Below are 18,410 nucleotides of genomic sequence, written 5' to 3'. Positions count from 1 at the left end.
ATTTCACAAAACTGTTTTGTGAATGTGAGTGAGACTGTGAATTACGATGTGAGTGTGAATTACGGTTTGCCGGTATCTCTCATACATTTTTCATATGAACCCACTCTTTTGGTAAAAAGGTGTTGTAAGAGCTTGTGAATGAGTCCGTTGGGTGCAAAACACACAATTGCTTAATGTCAAATTTCACACATTTGTGGGTATTTTAGTAACGTGATTTTAGGAATTAGGCGATTTTCACTTGCGTAATGAAAATTTTGCGTAGGCCTAAAACACCAGTAGCGAAAAAATACATACATGCATAGATATAGAAAGATTATATATTTGGAAAATAAAGGGGCCCCCTGCAAAAAAAGATAGGCCTTGGCAGGGACATACAATATATTGGAAAACGAAAAAAGCACCAATTTACTTTGATAGAGGAAAGCTTCTTCAAAGGTCCTTCAAAAGTCAGCTGACTTTTGTAGGACCTTTGAAGAAGCTTCCAGTGTCCGTGGCCACGTTGACGTCGACCTCCTCGCAGCCCGCAGCCCCGGGGAGGATCTTCATTGCAGCCGGATTCGACCTCCTCGCAGCCCGGGGGAGGATCTTCATTGCAGCCGGATTCGACCTCCTCGCAGCCCTCAGCCCGCAGCCCCGGGGAGGATCTTCATTGCAGCCGGCAAAACTCCGATATCCGTCAAGCTGAAGCGTCTTCTCGCCCAAAGCCTCTTCTCTGCCTGAGGCCCCTTCTTCGCCACTTGGATTAGGCCAGCAGCAGCTCCATCACCACATCTGCCTCCATCTTCACGACCAGCTTGATTTCCATCACCCTGCAACACCAGCTCCACCCGCAGGTTGATCTTTGCACCCCGAGAGATACAACCATAAAAACCAGCAAGATTATAAGAAGACATTCCTCTATCAAAGTAAATTCAAAAGCCCATCACCACTGGAGAAGCCAAAGAATACAAGTAACCACTGACAAGAAACATTCTGAAGAAGGCTCTGCCGAAACGCGTCAAGCTACATTTTCTTGTCGAACTTGTTCAGTGTTAAATTTCATATTTTTGTCAAATAATTGTTATGTTTTATAATCACTTATGTATTGACAATATAATTTATGCAAATCGAGCAGAACTAAATGATGAATATTGATGTTTTGTCTATTTTTTAAAGAAAAACTAAACAAAAATAATAAAATTAATTTGTAAGAATTTTTTGTATTTGAATTAGGTTGTTTCTGAAGTTACTACGCACTGTGTCATTTGTATCACTGCACTGAGCCTGGTGCTTTTTTCGTTTTCCAATATATTAGATATAGAAAGATCCCAGAATGTGGCTTTATTCACCATCTTGCTTTCCAACTTTCTGTGTGCAAATACGTCCACTCGTGTTTTTTGCCAACCAGACGTCTTGTGGTGCATACAATGCACAGCAATGACACAATGAAAGTAAAAGTGACACCGAAGGAGAAAAAAATTTGATACATTTTCCACTTACCATTGGCTATCAAACATGCCCCTGCAATGTCAGTTATAGATGTAAGTGACCAGTGGGTAATTTGTAAAAATATAAGTTCTGGGGCTCTCGTCAGGAGGCAGCTTGCACCAGTCCATTTCTCCTGTTAGCACCGCCTAAAACAGAACCATGAAAGTGGGGAAAGGATGTGGCGTAATGGCCAGAGCTGCCAACTTCGGAGCTGGGGAACCAGACTTGAGTTTGGCATTAGCACAACATCCTGTGATTCTGGGCAAATCACTTAATCCCCCCTGTGCCTATCATAAATTGCTGTGTCCTTAACTGGTGCTCATGAAAAGCACCAGTGTTGATGATTAAGTGCTGGTGCTGAGCACCGGAAACCACCGGCTCAAATTAAGCACTGTATGTGATAAATATTACTTTGAGGTGCATATATATATAAAAAAATCTCCTTTCGTCTGGAGCACAGAAGCATTTTCATCAGGATGAGTAAGCAGTGTTCACTTCTGAAAAGGGCTAAGGGAGGATTGTGAGCGTTCAGTCTACTTTAGCTGAACCGGAAAATAAAACTTGTTACAAGCCTGGTCGTATGCCCCTGTTCTTACAGCGTGTTCATTAGGTGTGGGTTTTACTGGTGTTCCCCCAGCTCTCTTATGCCACAGTTTAGCAGTCGGCGCGCAGCCTGGAATGCGCGCGTGCTTCCTTCAGTCTGCTGCGAGCTCAGAACGGGCTGGTGACCTAGCGCCGTCTGACTTGTTTTATTGAACGGAAATGTAGTTCTGCTTGTTAGCAAACCGTTAGGAGTGTGTTATAACTTTGCTGGCTGGCCTGGTTGAGTCTAATAAACTGTAGTGCAGCTATTCAAAACGAAGGGCACTTTACAAGACAGTAGTGTGCTTTAACACGGAAAAGGAGGTGGTTCTAGAACGTTCTAAGGTGGAGAATTGCTCATGAAGGGAGTACATCTATTAACATACAGTGATTAAGCCACAAGCAATCAAAAGAGACAGGCCTGCTCTGTTTCCTGTTCAATGTAAACTTGGGCTATGCCATTTCCCCAAATAATACCTTTGTAAACATTTGAAATTTGAAATTTAAATAGTGTTTAAACCCATTATTTTATTACCCCAGAAATGCTGTAAACAACGGGCACTACTGTTACCTAGACCCAGGAGATATGTCAGTTATGCATGCATCATCACGTGTAACTTCCAGGATTTCATGTAATGCTTCTTACATGAAGTACCTGAGATCACAGCATTACGATACCTTGCAGAATTGTCATCTCATTTGGGGAAAAGAACAGAACACAAGTGGCTGTTGTTCACGTCATGTGTGATATTGCACCTTTTTAGTGCAAAATGTGTTCTCGCGTTCAATATACACGCAAGGATGCCTTTTATGCTAAAAAATAGCACAAAGTATCAAACCAGCATATCACATAATAATCTGTAAATTTGCATATTTTTTAGGGCATTTTGCCTGATTTTCACAAAATAAATTACATGAATTTCCAAATGCAGAGGTACGAAATGTAAGATTAAAGCCCCTCACGCCTTTGCAAGAGTGCCCACCAGCAGCAGCGGTCCATGGAGGGAGTTCCGTGGGGCGGAAAGGTGGGGCGGGGGAGGAGCAGGGTGGGGGGTACTAAACACCGGAACATGGATAATTGGAGGTAAGTAAACAATTAAATAAATAAAACGAATTTCGTAGTGCACCCTCCATCACAAAATGCGGTGCAGCGCGCGCTACGAAATTCGTTTTATTTATTTAATTGTTTACTTACCTCCAATTATCCATATTCCGGTGTTTAGTACCCCCCACCCTTCCCCGCCCCGCCTTTCCGCCCCACGGAACTCCCTCCACGGACCGCTGCTGCCCACCAGGTCACAGCAGATATCTGTTATGACCATTAAATCATGAATTCCATGAATATCTAAAACACTCTGTGCACATACTGTTTTGGTATTAATATGCTTATTATTTCCCCAAAAGCAGGAGCAGGAGACAAGCTACACTATTTTGAGATCGAGAGGCACCAACGTGACCATCAATGGCCTGAAACCGGACACTACATACGTGTTCCAGATCCGGGCTCGTACGGCGGCTGGATATGGACCAAACAGCCGCAAGTTTGAGTTCGAAACCAGCCCAGACTGTACGTAAACAAGGAATTTATTTCAACTACTTTGATTATTTCGGCAAAGTTTTCGTATACCCAGTCTATATGCTTGGTTGTTATATTTATTCAGTGTTACGGTTGACTGGTGGTCTAAAGCAGAGGATTCCAACCAGTTGCTCATGAGCTACTGTAGCTCCCCCCTCCGGCTACATCTGAGTAGTTCACCTGTGTGCAGCCCAATTTATTAAATTAGAAAGCTTTTGCTTGGTTGAATAATATACATATAAAAAATGGAGATTATACAACACTAATAATATCAGTAGCTCTCAATGCGTTTCATTGAACATAAGTAGCTCTCAGTACAGAAAAGGTTGGAGACCCCTGGTCAAAAGTAATTGGAGGTAAAAAGAGGGCAGTCAAATTTTGGATGATTCTCGAGAGAGAGACATAAATGATAAGAGAGATAGAACTCTCAACATGCTTTCCATGTACTACTCTTTAGGAGTTTGTGTATTAGATTATATGAAGCCTGTAAAAATAGTACAGCTCTGGCATTTTGAAAGGAAACCAAAGACCTAATTAGAAATTAAAATTGAAAGTCAGGGAGGACTCACTTCTTTTGAAGACATCTTTATGAGATGGTATTTTTGTCAAGATTGACTGTCCCTTTCTCTTAGTTGTACTTTTACAGTCGTCTTGGAAACGGAATCACCCTTTCATGCTTAACTAGTTTTTAATCTTTTCAACAGGGGAAAAAAGGGCACTAAGAATTTACCAAATGCTGCTTCTTGATACAAGCATCTCTCTCTCTCTTTCTCTCTCTCTGTCTCTCTATTCATTTATAATAATGTCACAAAAAAAAATTTCACTATTTTTTTTTTTAGTTTTACTATTATTTTACTGCGGGAAGCCTCCACTATATTAAAATAGTAAAAATGTTTCAATGTAAAATAGTATTCTAAATTAATTTCATATATTTATTTTAGAAGTAGAATGGAATAAAATAATATGCTACAGCACTATTAAATTAATTTTGAATTAAATCTTCATTTAATTTTAATAAATCAAACGAATAAGATTTTTTTTCTGATGTTTAAATTAAAAAGTAAATTCAAACAACTAAACTAAAAATATTTAATTGTATTACCAGGCATTAAGTATTATTAAAAGTGTTGTGTTATGTTTAATGACTCGCTCTGTCTTTGCGAATTGGTCTTAAGTCTTTAAATTGTCTAGCAACAAAGGGGAAAACGAAGGCTAAATGTATATACATGGTAACTGCTAGGCCTTTACATTGTACGTCTGTCACTCTTACAGCTTTCTCAATTTCCAGTGAAAACAGTCAAGTGGTAATGATCGCCATCTCTGCAGCTGTCGCCATTATTCTTCTCACAATTGTGGTGTACGTCCTGATTGGAAGGTTCGTTTGTTTCACTTTTTACACATTTAACTCTTTTTCCTGCATTTTGAGTAAGCCTGGGCAAAGCACTATGCTACGCTTGCGTAGGTTACGAAGTTTGCGCTACTTCGCACTACGCGAATTGCACGTAGCACAGTGCAAACACGCGTAGTGTAGTGTAGCGATCATTTTTTGCTTGCTCGCGGTCCTCAACGTCAAGTTGGCGACCGCGAGCAAGCAAAATGACATCCCGGCGAGACTTTTTCCTCGTTCGCGATCAGCAACATCAAGTTGCTGATCACAAGCGTGGAAAATAAACCTCCCGGCCAGCTTCTCAACGCGGGGAGGTGAGGTTTCTCATTGCGAGTGGTCACGTATGCTCCGACCGCTCGCGATGAGAAACTACCAGTCCGCGTTGAGAAAGCTGCCGCTCGAGTAGAAATCTACTTGAGCGGCAGAAAATGACCGTTTGCACTGTGCAAGATGCAGTTTGCACTGATTGCACAGTGCGGGCAAGCATCCGGCACTGTGCAATCAGTGCGAACAGCATCTTGCGCAGTGCACTACGCAGTTTGCGAAGCTATGCGTAGCTCGCGTAGTGCGAAGTGCACTTCGTGTAACTACGCGTAGTGCTACTTCGCAAACTACGCTCAGGGTTAATTTTGAGTCTGCTGAGTGGGCCTGAAAACTGCTGCCAATCAGCCAATAGCATAAGCCGAGCACAGCTTTTGTCACATTGTGCTGCGCTTGAATACTCCAGAAAATACTCATTTTGCAGCACAGGAAACAGCGTTGATTGTGAGGTGGCATGTGGTGTATTGTGATTATCACTCAAAATGGAGGGAGCTGACAGCACTGGCATCTGCACATTTGGTTGTTGAACGCTAAACACATTTAATGAATCTTTTCAGTTATTTAGTACTCTTAATGCATATTTCATATATGATATTGTGATGTCATTAGCCCTACATTGTTGGGGTGCTGGGCATGCATCGCTTACTTTACTTAGCTGCATTTATTTGCTTTCAGGAGTTCACATGCAACATTAATGTTACTTTGCCTGCAGTTTTTTTCTCTTTATTTCCTATTGAATCCATGGTATGTACAATGGTGTTTATGATAAGTTCAGCCCTTGCACTGGGACATTTGACTGCTGTAAGTCACTAACATGTCAAGGTGAAGCTGTAAGGAGGAATGGTAAAATTACTGGAGTAATGAGGCTCACTCTTCCTGAGTCCCCTGGTAGTTCCTCATTTCTGAGGATACCTTCAGGTTACATCCTGTAATTAGGTCAAAAGTCAGATATTTCATACTGCTCTGTGTTAAAATGACACATAAAGTCCTCTTCACATTCAGGCAGCCGTCGGATGATAAAAAAAATGCTGAGCAGACAGAGGAGAGCCTCTCAAGAGTGTTTGTTTTCATTGAAAGTAGTTTTCAATGAATTATGAATTGTGTTTTGATTTTTGTGCAGTGATCTGTGGAAGCTGCCTAACAACGTCATGCATATTCTAGGCCATGTCAGGCTGTGAAGCCCCATCATGCGTGCACCCCGCCACTGAGTCACTGCGTAGTGTGCACGCGATGTGCCATGCCAGTCGCACAGCCCCACTAGAATATTCATGCTGAATTTCCAGCAATATGTTTCCACAGTCATTAAAAAAATCTTTCTCTAGATTCCACAGGGGCGCTCTCTGAGGATTCTGGGGCATGCACACGCAACCAAACTACTTTTCAAATGTAGAGTTCTGATCACTCCAAAAATCCCCAGATTTCATTTTTTCTGAATTCTGTATTCTACAACAAAAAAAACAGAAAACAAATAGCAATACTTCACAGCCTTTCATACCTTTTCCCACTGTCAGCAATCCTACACTTCTTAACACAGACGATCAGAACTACACAGCAGAGTGTGACCCTTCACTTCTACAGCATAACCAATAGTTTGATTGTGTTACATAGATATCTGATTGAAGGTTTTCAACAGCTCTCAGGGTGCACACAGCTTGTTTTTTAATGTGCAGAACATTTTTTCTTCATTCCTAATTGATTTCTAATGATCACGATTTGTCATTTGCACACACTACAAGCGAGTATCTAATTAGGGCGTTAACTGTCAATAGATGCCCTGCTCAAAAAAATAAAAAATAAACAGTAATTAACAATGTGCGGAACGGTGAGGTGCAATGCCTGAAACATTTCTGTTTATTTCGTTAGATTTTGCGGATACAACAAATCAGTGCACAGTCCAGATGAAAAAAGACTGCATTTTGGCAATGGGCACGGTAAGTTCAGAAATATAAGCTGCCACTATTTCTCGGTCTCTCTTTGTTAAACTATATTTAAGATTATGATTAGAGTTCCCAGCTTTCCATTTTTACTGATTTTTACAGATAAACCCAGACAGAAAACAACGTACTTCCTATCTGCATTTATTTTTTTTAAAAATGGAAAAATACAGAAAATGGTGCTTCTTTTAAGTGTCTTTCCTTACTGTCTTTCAATAATTCCAGCCTAACAGCTGAGCAAATAGATGGCATGGGAAGTTAAAAACAGGACGAGAATTAAAAATTTAACAACATGTCAACATCCATTTATAGTATAATGTCAACCTTTACCTGTGGGTGTACTGTTATGTTATATTTAGGCCTGGGCGGTAAACTCCGTTCCGCCCGTGGAATTTGGGTAATTTCGCGTTACGCAGAGAATGCGGAATTGGCCAAAATTCTGTGTTCCGCAGCTTTGCGGAATCTTTTGCTTGTTCACGTTCTCAAAATGCGTGTTTGCAAGATATTTCCCCCCAAGCAAGCAAACAGCATTTGCAAACATGAAAAAAGCATCACGAACAAGCAATTCCGCGCGTTCGCGGAAGTTCTGCGTGCTCAGGAGTTTTTTTATCGTTTTGTAAGACCTTTGCATACCGCGACTACGCAAATTCCGCCTACCCCTAGTTATATTTGGCTGCTTAGTTTGCTAATACACGACAGGCGCCAAACTATGAGCACATATTTATAAATTAAATACATGTGGAATATGCCATATTACAACTTCTTTTATTCAGAGAACACTAAATAAATATGGAAAAATACTGATAAGATGGGCAAAAAATAAATATAGATCATTACAGAAGGAAATAAAAAATAAAAAAAATACCATAAAACTGGGAGCCTCAATTATGATGCTCAGGTATTTGTGCTCAAATTGAGCTACTTTATGTTAAAAGTTGTTAATTGTGTTTAGAAGCAGAGTCTGATGAACACTATCAAAGTCATAATTTGTAGACCAAAGATGCTGGCACGTACTTTTTTCAGTTTTTCATTGCCATGCGTTTCAACAAAAGAACATAATACGGCGCGGTTTGAGTTTCAATAAAACATGTGGTGTGTAATTCTAAATTGATCCTGCATGCATTACTGACATGCAGAGCGTAACCTTAACTTCCTCATCACCAAGTAAGGTGGAAACCTGAATAGCAGCAAAGTCTGATAGAAGACAGCACACGCTACAAAATTGGCATAATATTTGGTGCTGCTTATGCCAGGACATAAGTACAAAACAGCTGCTCATGCTGTTTTAAAGTTTTTAGTATTCAGAACTCTTTGAAAAAATGGGATATGCAGTGATTTTCAATGTTTTGTTAAAAGTGGGTGTATACAATGAGGCTACAGTATATTTGTGAAATGTTGATTTTTAGACTGGATCCCCTGTTTAAATTAAAATACATGCTAGACTGGATGATGTATAAGAGTTGGTTACTATTACTTAGGCCTTCTTCCACATATGTGGGGAAGAGGGGTCTTGGATAGGTATAACTATAAGTATAGCTATAACTGCTGTATTTCTATGTTTGTTTATGGGTAAAACGTCAACCTAACTATAAGATCCCTGTAACGTTTGTTTTTTTAATACGTTTCTATGGTCTTTTAATGTATAGCTCAGGCCCTACAGGCAAGCTCCCCTGCATGCACCCACCCCCAAACCTCGCATTGGGTTTTGGAGTGACTACGTTTTTTTTCTATTGTTTTTGGATCCTCATATCCTTTACAAGTTTACACAGGGGGCCGCACTGAGCACTGCGGTGGATCTGCCAATTTGCAGATCAGCCAAAAGAAACATTTTGGATCCCCTCCATCTAACCTATGGCGTCAGAATACCTGTATCCTGACCCCCTTTTCTCAGTTTTTAATTGTTTTTTGCCTCCCAGCTGGATGCAACAAAGAAAAGGGTGGTTGCAACCTTCCTCTCAGTTGTGGTTGGCCAATCTGGGCCTTGCTTTTCCTCCGTTTCCACGGAGTCACCTTGAGTGGATCGACGATGGATCCACTTCCCTAGATATCTATATTTCTTTTTCCTTTATTAATTCAAAAACGATTGAATGGATTTGCACCAATTCACAAAAAGAGATCTTTCTGGACCAAGATCTAGCTTTCTGCCAAATTTGATATAATCGGGTTCAGCGGTTAGGGCTATTAGTCATGTTTAAAATCCCTAGGGAAATTAACATTGGAAACACACTTTTTTTTTGCCCTCCTTTTTTTCTAGGATCCCACTTGACGGATCTTAAACTTTCCATACACAACTAGTCGCATGACGGCACTTTTTTTTGTAATCGTTTCATAAAGATTCAAAGAGTGCCAAAGTTATAAGCATACCAATAACGCTTTTCCTATGTAAACTAGGTCCTAACTATAAGTACCTACTAGTGACCGCAAGTAGGTAAAAAAAAGTATATATTCACTGTAAAAAACAAAGGTTACAGGCATGTTATAGTTAGGCTCAGATTACACTCATGCAATACCAGTGGAATTCAGCAGTTATAGTTATCTGAGCTAACTATAACTTACACCCCCACAATGCACTGCGTATGACCTCACATATTACATCACTCATGAGATAGTCAGTGACATCACTGATGACATCACTAATAACAGCTCAAATGACATCACGGATGACATGACTGATGGCATCTCAAATAACATCACTGATGACATCACTAATGATATCAATCAGTGATTGTTAGTGTTTTCTAAAATTTAATGTGTTAAATATATATACTAAGGTAAGTGGTTGTGGGAGTGCCTTTATGGGTGAGTGAGTGGATGTGTAAATGGTGTAGAGAAGAATGAGTGGGTATGTGAGAGACTGTAAATGACTGTGTGGGTGTGTGAGTTTTTGAGTGGCTGTGTAAGTGGCTGTAATGGTGAGTGAGAGGGTGAATACGTGGCTGTATGGATGAGTATGTGGATGTGTCAGTGGATGTAAATGGTGAATTAGAGGGTGCATGAGTTGCTGAATGGGTGACTGAGAGGGTACATGAGTGGCTGTATTGGTGCATGAATGGGTGTGTAAGTGGGTGTATGGGTGAGTGACTGGGTGTGTGTGACTGTATGGGTGAGTGACTGGGTGTGTGTGACTGTATGGGTGAGTGAATGGGTGTGTGAGTGTGTGTATGGGTGAGTGAGTGTGAGAGAGGTTGTATGAGAGAGTAAGTGCTTGTCCTGGATGGAGTGAGTACATGTTAGTATGTGTATGAGTAAGTGAGTGGATGTGTGAGGAACTGTATGGGGAAGTGAATGACTGTGTGAGTAACTGTATGGGTGAGTGAATAGGTGTTTGAGTAGCTGTATGTGTGGCTAATTCAGTGTGTGAGTGGCTGTATGGATGTATGAGTGAGTGTGTATGTGTCTGTATGTGTGTATGACTGGATCTGTGAGTGGTTGTATTGGTCAGTAAGTAGGTGCATGAGTGGCTGTGTAAGTGAGTTAGTGGCTGTGTTAGTGGCTGTATGAGTGAGTTGATATTTGAGTGGCTCTTTGGATTACTGAATAGCTGTGTGAGTGTTTCTATGGGTCTGTGAATGGGTATGTCAGTGGTTGTGTGGGAGTGGGTGTATGAGATGTTGCATTGTGTGGGAGAAAGCGGACGGGGCCTCTGACCATCTCTCAGCAATCCCACTGTGTAGGGCTTACTGAAGGTAGCAGGAGGGGTTCTTGACCCCAAGGACCCTCAGCATCCATGGGGACTTCATCCCCTAACCAGTAGTATAGTGCATCTCCTACACTACAGCTGTGTAAAGGACGTTGAGGAAATGTCTTCCGTGATGGTGTGTTTCTGCAACTTTGCCAATGTGATTGTTCCTTGAGCATCTTCAGTAGATAACTTTACATGATGGAACTGCAAAGAAAGAGCACATTATGTTTTTTTATAGTAGAGGGTGGAGCATGGTCCCAGGCAATTTAGGCTCTGGGGACCCTATCCCCTAGGGTCCAATCTTGTTCCAATAGGAGAGAGGGGCCACGTGGCCCCCCTTCCTGTGAGCCCATCCCTCGGGGTCTGGCCTTTCTTCAATATGTTCCAATGAGGGAGGGGGGCCACGTAGCCCCCTCCCCAGGCTGATTTCATCCCTGGGGACACTATCCCCTAGGGCCTGGCCTCCATTGTGGGTGCTCTGGTCCCACCCAGGGCATCCAGCGACATCCGTTGGGGACCGCAGGGGAAGTCTCAAGGCTCCCACAGTCCCTGCCAGGTCCCTGCTTCCTGCAGGAGCCAGCATTGCTTTTACACACAGGTAGCGCCAACGCATGCAGCTCCTTTTTTGTGAAAGCAATTTGTTTGTTTCCCTGCTCACTCGACAGCGGGCAGGGAAACAGACGAATGCTCTGCTTCCAACAAGCAAGAGCATTTTTACTTCTCTCACTTTCTGAAAGCGGAGTGTTTGCTGTGGCCTGGAAGGAGCGGTTAAAGCTCCCAGCAAGCTACAGCAAGCAGCTATATCCCGGGGATGGCCACCCCAGGACATAGTAGGAGCCGGCCCTGCGGGGTGGTGGTCCCTGGGGCCATAAATAGCTCCACATGCAGGGCCCCGTGGCCCCCTCCACCATAAAACTTGCCCCAGGGAAGTGGTGTCTCCAGGACAGTGGGTCAGCGATGGACCCCCTACATTGATTTATTTCAGGTGGCAGTCCCTGGACTGCAAGGAGGCATGCAGCCACCCCTCTTAAATGCAATAAATTGCCCCAGGGAGGTGGCAGCCGCCGTGGCTGCGGGGGGCTGTGTAGGCTCCCCGCATTAATTTGACATGAAGGATTTATGCCAGTTTACAAAACGGTTGCTTTCTGAACCTACAGCTACATTTCTGCCAAATTTGGTGTAATTCCGTTTAGCAGTTCGGGCTGTAGTCATGTCTAAAATCTCTATGAGAATTAAAATGGGGAAAAACGTTTTGAGCCCCCCTTTATTTTGGCCCCTGCTTGACGGATCATCAAGAAACATTCAAGAGAGTAGCTGAAGTGAGCATCATATTAGTTTTGAAAATTGCACAATGATTCATCAAACAAAGTCATAACTATAACTGCCAGTAGGTAATATATATGTATGTGTACGTGTGTGTGTATATATATATATATATATATATATATATATGTCCTTCGTTTCCCCGCAGGGCTGGTTTCTCGCGCACTCACGGAAGGAACAGGGCGTCACCAATTCTTATCATCAAATTTCTTTATTTACAGCATGCCAGTTTAAAAACTCTACGCGTTTCAGTCCCAACAGGGACCTTGTTCATGAGACTGGTCTTTACTGAAACTTTTTTTTGCTTTAAATCCACCTCTACAATAAAACGTGACATCACTTCCTTTTGGGAGCAGCTAGGCATTCTGGTAATAGAAGTCCTTACTTTTTGAGCTTAATGGCTTGTACAATTGCGTATATGTGATATTATTTAGACAGATTAAACTAAACAAACTTGACTGGGGAATTCTGTTGATTTAGACCCTCTGCCGACGTACAATGTGAGGATTACAATATGCGCTTTCTACGGCATTCGATAAAATTCTTGACTGTACCCTGGTGTATCTGTATGACATTCCATATTACATTGTACTGTCTAATGGCTAATGGCTAATTTTTTGGACGTGTTCCTATTACCATTCGTCAAGGGTCTCACTTCGTATCTACAAGATACAGGGGATCTGTTGAGACATCTACAAGATACCCCATGGCATCCGACATACAAGCTAGTAACTATGGATGTCATATCATTGTACGCCAACATCCAGAATGACATCGGTCTTAAAGCATGCAAACACTTCCTGTCGGAGAGAAACATCCAATTCACCAATCACAACAACATGTTATTGGAAATGATCCAAATATGTTTAGAACAAAATTCCTTCATGTTTGGGGAGGAAATTTTTCGCCAACGCAAGGGTACAGCTATGGGATTTTCCTTTAGCCCATCGTACGCCTGTCTAACCATGGGTCAATGGGAGAAAACCTGGGCATGGAGCATTGAAAATGATGTCTTTGTCAACAAGACCATAGCCTGGTTCAGATACATCGACGATTTGTTGATAATCTGGGAAGGAACCGAGCAGGAATTTGCTGAGTATTTTGAGATATTGAACAACTCGCATTTCAATCTGAAATTCACATATAACATCAGTGACCAGAGAGTGGTATTCCTAGACACCGAAATCTACATCTTGGAAAATACAGTACACACGACCTTACATCGTAAAAGTACTGCAACAAATGCAGTTTTACATGCTGGGAGTTTCCACCAAAAAAGTCTAATAAAAAATATTCCTTATGGTGAATTTCTGAGGATTAAAAGAATTTGCTCGAAAGATGAAGAGTGGGCAAAACATCGCAATCAAGCCATAACAAGATTCAAAAAAAGAAACTATAGTTCTAAGACGATTCAAACCTCATTACAAAAAACCACGACCATTAACAGATTGGATTTGTTAAAAGAGAAACAAAAAGAAACAAATGAAGAAAACAAAATAAGGTTCATAACAACTCACTCCACGGAGAATGCAAAAGTGATGAAAATACTACGCAAAAACTGGCACATTCTGCGTATGGATGCAACCACATCGACAATAATGGGGGATCACCCTAACATAACGTACAGACGGGCGAAAAATCTAAGAGATCAATTGGTCCACAGTCATTTCAGGAATCAAAAGAAATAAGACACTTGGCTCAAACCCAAAGGGTTCTTTAAATGTACATGTTGTAAAGTCTGTGCAATCGCCCAAAACACCAAGGAAGTACTTATGGCTAATAAACGTATGTGGAAAATCCAACAGCTAATCAACTGCAAGAGCCAATTTGTGATCTATATAATTGAATGTCCCTGCTCAATGAAATATGTGGGAAGCACAAAATGCGAATTGAAAAAACGCATCTTGGAACATGTAAGGGCCACAATAAACACCGACAGGAGTAATGCGGTGGCCAAACACATGGAAAAGGAACACAAGGGAAATTGGAAAGATCTTAAATTCTATGCCATTGAAGCAGTGGGAACACACCCCAGACGAGGTGACCGTGAAAGAGTGTTGAGGCAAAAGGAATCGAAACATATTCTGAACTTCAGAACTTTGACCCCTGATGGTCTAAATCAAGACGAAGAACTCCATTACCATCTATAAACTGCACAATAAGCTACTTTAAGCTTATTATCATGAGTGACATTATCTTTGACTGTCAGTAAATTGTATTTTTCTATATTTTCATATATGTTAATCACAGGTTGGGAGGATTTAGGGGCACAGGGTTGAACAGAAAAAATCCTAATGAGAAGGAAAATCGACTGGGAGGTAATTAAGATTCAGAAATAGGTCTTAAAAATGAGGGCCCACTAGAGGGCAATTATGACATATGGTTGGGACTCATTGTTTGAATCAATCATTAGTGAATGAAATTTTGAAAACCGAGGGCCCACTAGAGGGCCATAGACAGTACAATGTAATATGGAATGTCATACAGATACACCAGGGTACAGTCAAGAATTTTATCGAATGCCGTAGAAAGCGCATATTGTAATCCTCACATTGTACGTCGGCAGAGGGTCTAAATCAACAGAATTCCCCAGTCGAGTTTGTTTAGTTTAATCTGTCTAAATAATATCACATATACGCAATTGTACAAGCCATTAAGCTCAAAAAGTAAGGACTTCTATTACCAGAATGCCTAGCTGCTCCCAAAAGGAAGTGATGTCACGTTTTATTGTAGAGGTGGATTTAAAGCAAAAAAAAAGTTTCAGTAAAGACCAGTCTCGTGAACAAGGTCCCTGTTGGGACTGAAACGCGTAGAGTTTTTAAACTGGCATGCTGTAAATAAAGAAATTTGATGATAAGAATTGGTGACGCCCTGTTCCTTCCGTGAGTGTGCGAGAAACCAGCCCTGCGGGGAAACGAAGGACAATTTTATCACGGCTTGACCCTGCCGTCTCTGAACGCACCGCCTCAGAGCGCCCAATGATTTCTGGAGTGGGTCGCTTTGTAGAAATATATATTTTATTTGCAATCTGAATGTGGCTATTCCAACAGCACTCACAATTTTGAAATTAGCGGTTTTTTCTGTTACTGGTAGCTCTGTATAGTATGAGTAATCATTCCAATGCTTCTTGCTCGAGTCTTTTTGTTTCATTCCCCTTTTTTGTATTTATTAATTTTGTTCATCCCCATTTATGCTTTCAATTTTAATTTTTATTTTTATTTGTTCTTTAACCTTTTTTCATTGAGAGTGTGTTATTTGTAGATTTAAGGAATGAATTATTGTTGTTTCTTTCTAAAACATGCGAACCGTGGTGAAGATTTGTAAAACCAGCATTTTAGCACTTAAGGGCACTTGCCCTGTATTCTTTATGCAATGAACTGCTTTGATGCATTTTATGTTTCAATTTGTTTCTTTAACCCGGTTACTTATGTTTTTGACTGATTTGCGGCATCCCTTTAAGGAAAACACACTCCAATTTGTAATTTGCAGTATTTCAGTTATGTCTATTAACTCCAGCATCATGATTGGGTGAACCTGTTTTTAAATTGGATGGTCCGGTACCAGCGCGTCAGGTGATCAAGATCGCGGAGGCGATCGAAACGCGTCTGAGGCGGACACTTGTCTGACAAATGAATTAAACGTCAGAATTGAAAATTTGGATTCGTTTGCTGTCTTTACTTCTGGGCGTCAGCATTGTGCATGGTGAAGAGGTCCTTACCTGCCTTCAGCTCCCTTTGTCTCATTGAGGAGCTCAGGACTTTGCTTTCATATATATATATATATATATATATATATATATATATAGCAGTCGCCAGTAGGTAGTTATAGTTAGGACCTATTATCCATAGGAAAGTCGTAACATTCTATTCCCAATAACTTTGGTGCTGGTTGATGAATCTTCGCATAATTTTCAAAACTAATGGCCCGTTCCGGTCTGCTCCTATCCTGAAAGTTTGGGGGTGATACATCAAGCGGGCCAAAAAAAAAGGGGGGGTCCCAAAATGCGTTTTCCCCATGTTATTTCCCATAGGAAATTTTAGACACGGCTACAGCCTGAACTGCTGAACGGAATTACACCAAATTTTGCAAAAAGGTAGCCCTTGGTTCAGAAAGCGCCATTTGTTTAAATGGTGTAAATCCGTTCAGTAATTCCTGAGAAACTCAAAAAATAGTGGTGAAAAAATCATTTTCCCATTGGAAACTTTAGACACAGTTATAGCAAAAACTGCTGAACGAATTTACACCGAATTTGGCAAAAAAGTACTGCTTGGCTCAGAAAGCAACCTCGTTAAAAATGGTGTAAATCCGTTCAATAGTTTTTGAGAAATTAAGAAATAAAGATAGTGATATCTGGAGGCACGGAGGATCCACGCACCCTCCCGATTACGAGTTTCATGTTAATTGGCTGTCAACACTCCAAGCCAGGAAGTGTTGGCAGCCGTTTTGTGCCTTGGTAGAACAGAGGCAGAAGAAAAACGAAAAACAAATGTGGAAAACAGGTAAAGGGGGCAGGGTAGAAACACCCTGACCCCCTAGGTCTGCTCAGTGGGTCCCACAAAGACCCCCAGGCCCCAAAAAATCATTTATTTTTATTTAAAAATCACGGAATGTGTGGAGGATCCGCGGATCCGGCCCGAAAATTTTAAAAAACGAAGCGCGGGCTTCCGCGCTTCGTTTAAATAAAGCCCCCGGGTGTGCCAGGTCCCGGGGCAGAAAAAAAAAAGTGTGGGGGGGGCCCAATCCCCCCCACACTGCCCCAGGGGTCCACCCCTGGGGCTTTGCAGAAAGATTTGCGGGGAGCACATAGCCCCCCGCAGCCCCGAGGACCGCCACCCCCCGGGGCATTGATTTTTTTGTGGGGGTGGCATCCAAGCCCCCCCAAGCCATGGGGACAACCACCCCCCGGGGCTCTTATTTTTTTTAATTATTCCTGTGCTGGTGGCTCGAGCAGCCCTACACGCCCCAAGGACCACCACCTCCCCAGGGCTCTAATTATTAAAATTATGGGGTCCTAGACAGACCCCCAAGCCCCGGGGACCACCACCCCCGGGGCTTTGCAAATGGTGGGAGGGGGGCCACGCGGCCCCCCTCCTGGAGCCCATGATGGCCCTGGGGACCACCAACCCCCAGGGCCAGCTCCTGCAGTGCCCTGGGGTGCCCACCCCCGGGACACTGCTGTTTGCTATGGCAGGCGGGAGTCTCACCGCTCCCGCTCTGTCATAGCAAACTCTGCTTTGGTTTTTGGAAGAGAGAGCAGGGAAACCTGCTCTCTCTTCCAAAAACCAAAGCCAATTGCTTTTCCACATGGGGAGCTGTATCTTAGCAGCTCCCCATGTGGAAAAGCAATGCCAGCTCCTGCAGGAGGCGGGGAGCTGGCAGGACTCTGGGGGGATTGGGGAACCCTCCAGGGTCCCCAACGGAGAGGGCTAGCCCTGGGGGATGGGGTCCCCGGGGCTAGAAGTGGCCTGGGAGGGGGACCACGCAGCAAAACAAAAAAAAGAAAAAACGGTTCGGGGGATGGGGTCCCCGGGGCCATAAATGGGCTGAGGAAGGGTGCAACGCAGGCCCCATCCAAATACATTTTTTTTAAAACTGGCCATGCCCCAGAGGATGGGGTCCCTGGTGCCGATTATGGCCTCGGGAGGGGGCCATGCGGCCCCTTTCAGATAAAAAAATAAAATAAAAAATAGGGGTCAGGCCCTGGGGGATGGGGTCCCCAGGGCCAAAAGAATAGGAAAAGAAGGGGGGGCCACACAGCCTCCTTCTTAAAAAAAAACAGCATTGCACCGAAGACCCCGCCCCCTCCCTGCATCACACTGTGCAAACGCGCCCCCTGGCGCGTTTGCAGATGGTGAACTAATTCCCCTTGAATACTGGGGGCCGCTGGGGGCAAACTAGCCCACCAGGTACCTCCAGTATGTGCCAGGGAGCTGCGTTGCAGAGAGGTGTTCAGAGGCCACGCCCCTTTTTACACCTCTCTGCAACACACCTCTCTGGTGCTTAATGGAGGCACCTGGTGAGCTAGTTCCACCCCAGGGACCCCCAGGATTCAAGGGGAGTTAATCCCCCAATTTAAAACGCGCCATGGGGTGCGTTTGCACAGTGGTGAAGGGAGGGGGAGGGGCCTGAGGTTACATG

At 42.7% G+C, this 18,410-nt stretch overlaps 1 protein-coding gene across 2 annotated transcripts in view; it reads left to right on the top strand.

The window, feature by feature from the left end:
• The window catches only part of EPHA3 (EPH receptor A3), an 853,417-nt gene that overhangs the window by 528,803 nt on the left and 306,204 nt on the right, over nucleotides 1-18,410 (top strand). The window contains exons 7-9 of one of the 2 annotated variants that reach the window (XM_085622346.1): nucleotides 3,457-3,616; nucleotides 4,898-5,000; nucleotides 7,197-7,264. In XM_085622346.1, the coding sequence (XP_085478472.1) occupies nucleotides 3,457-3,616; nucleotides 4,898-5,000; nucleotides 7,197-7,264 (331 nt within the window). Of the gene's footprint in view, nucleotides 1-3,453; nucleotides 3,617-4,897; nucleotides 5,001-7,196; nucleotides 7,265-18,410 lie in introns of both variants that reach the window. The other variant, XM_085622345.1, reaches the window with a different exon arrangement.

This window comes from Triturus cristatus, chromosome 8 (genome assembly GCF_964204655.1).
Source record: "Triturus cristatus chromosome 8, aTriCri1.1, whole genome shotgun sequence".
NCBI classification, from domain to species: domain Eukaryota; kingdom Metazoa; phylum Chordata; class Amphibia; order Caudata; family Salamandridae; genus Triturus; species Triturus cristatus.
Note: the sequence above shows the minus strand (reverse complement) of the source record. Positions and strands in the feature narration are given on the sequence as shown.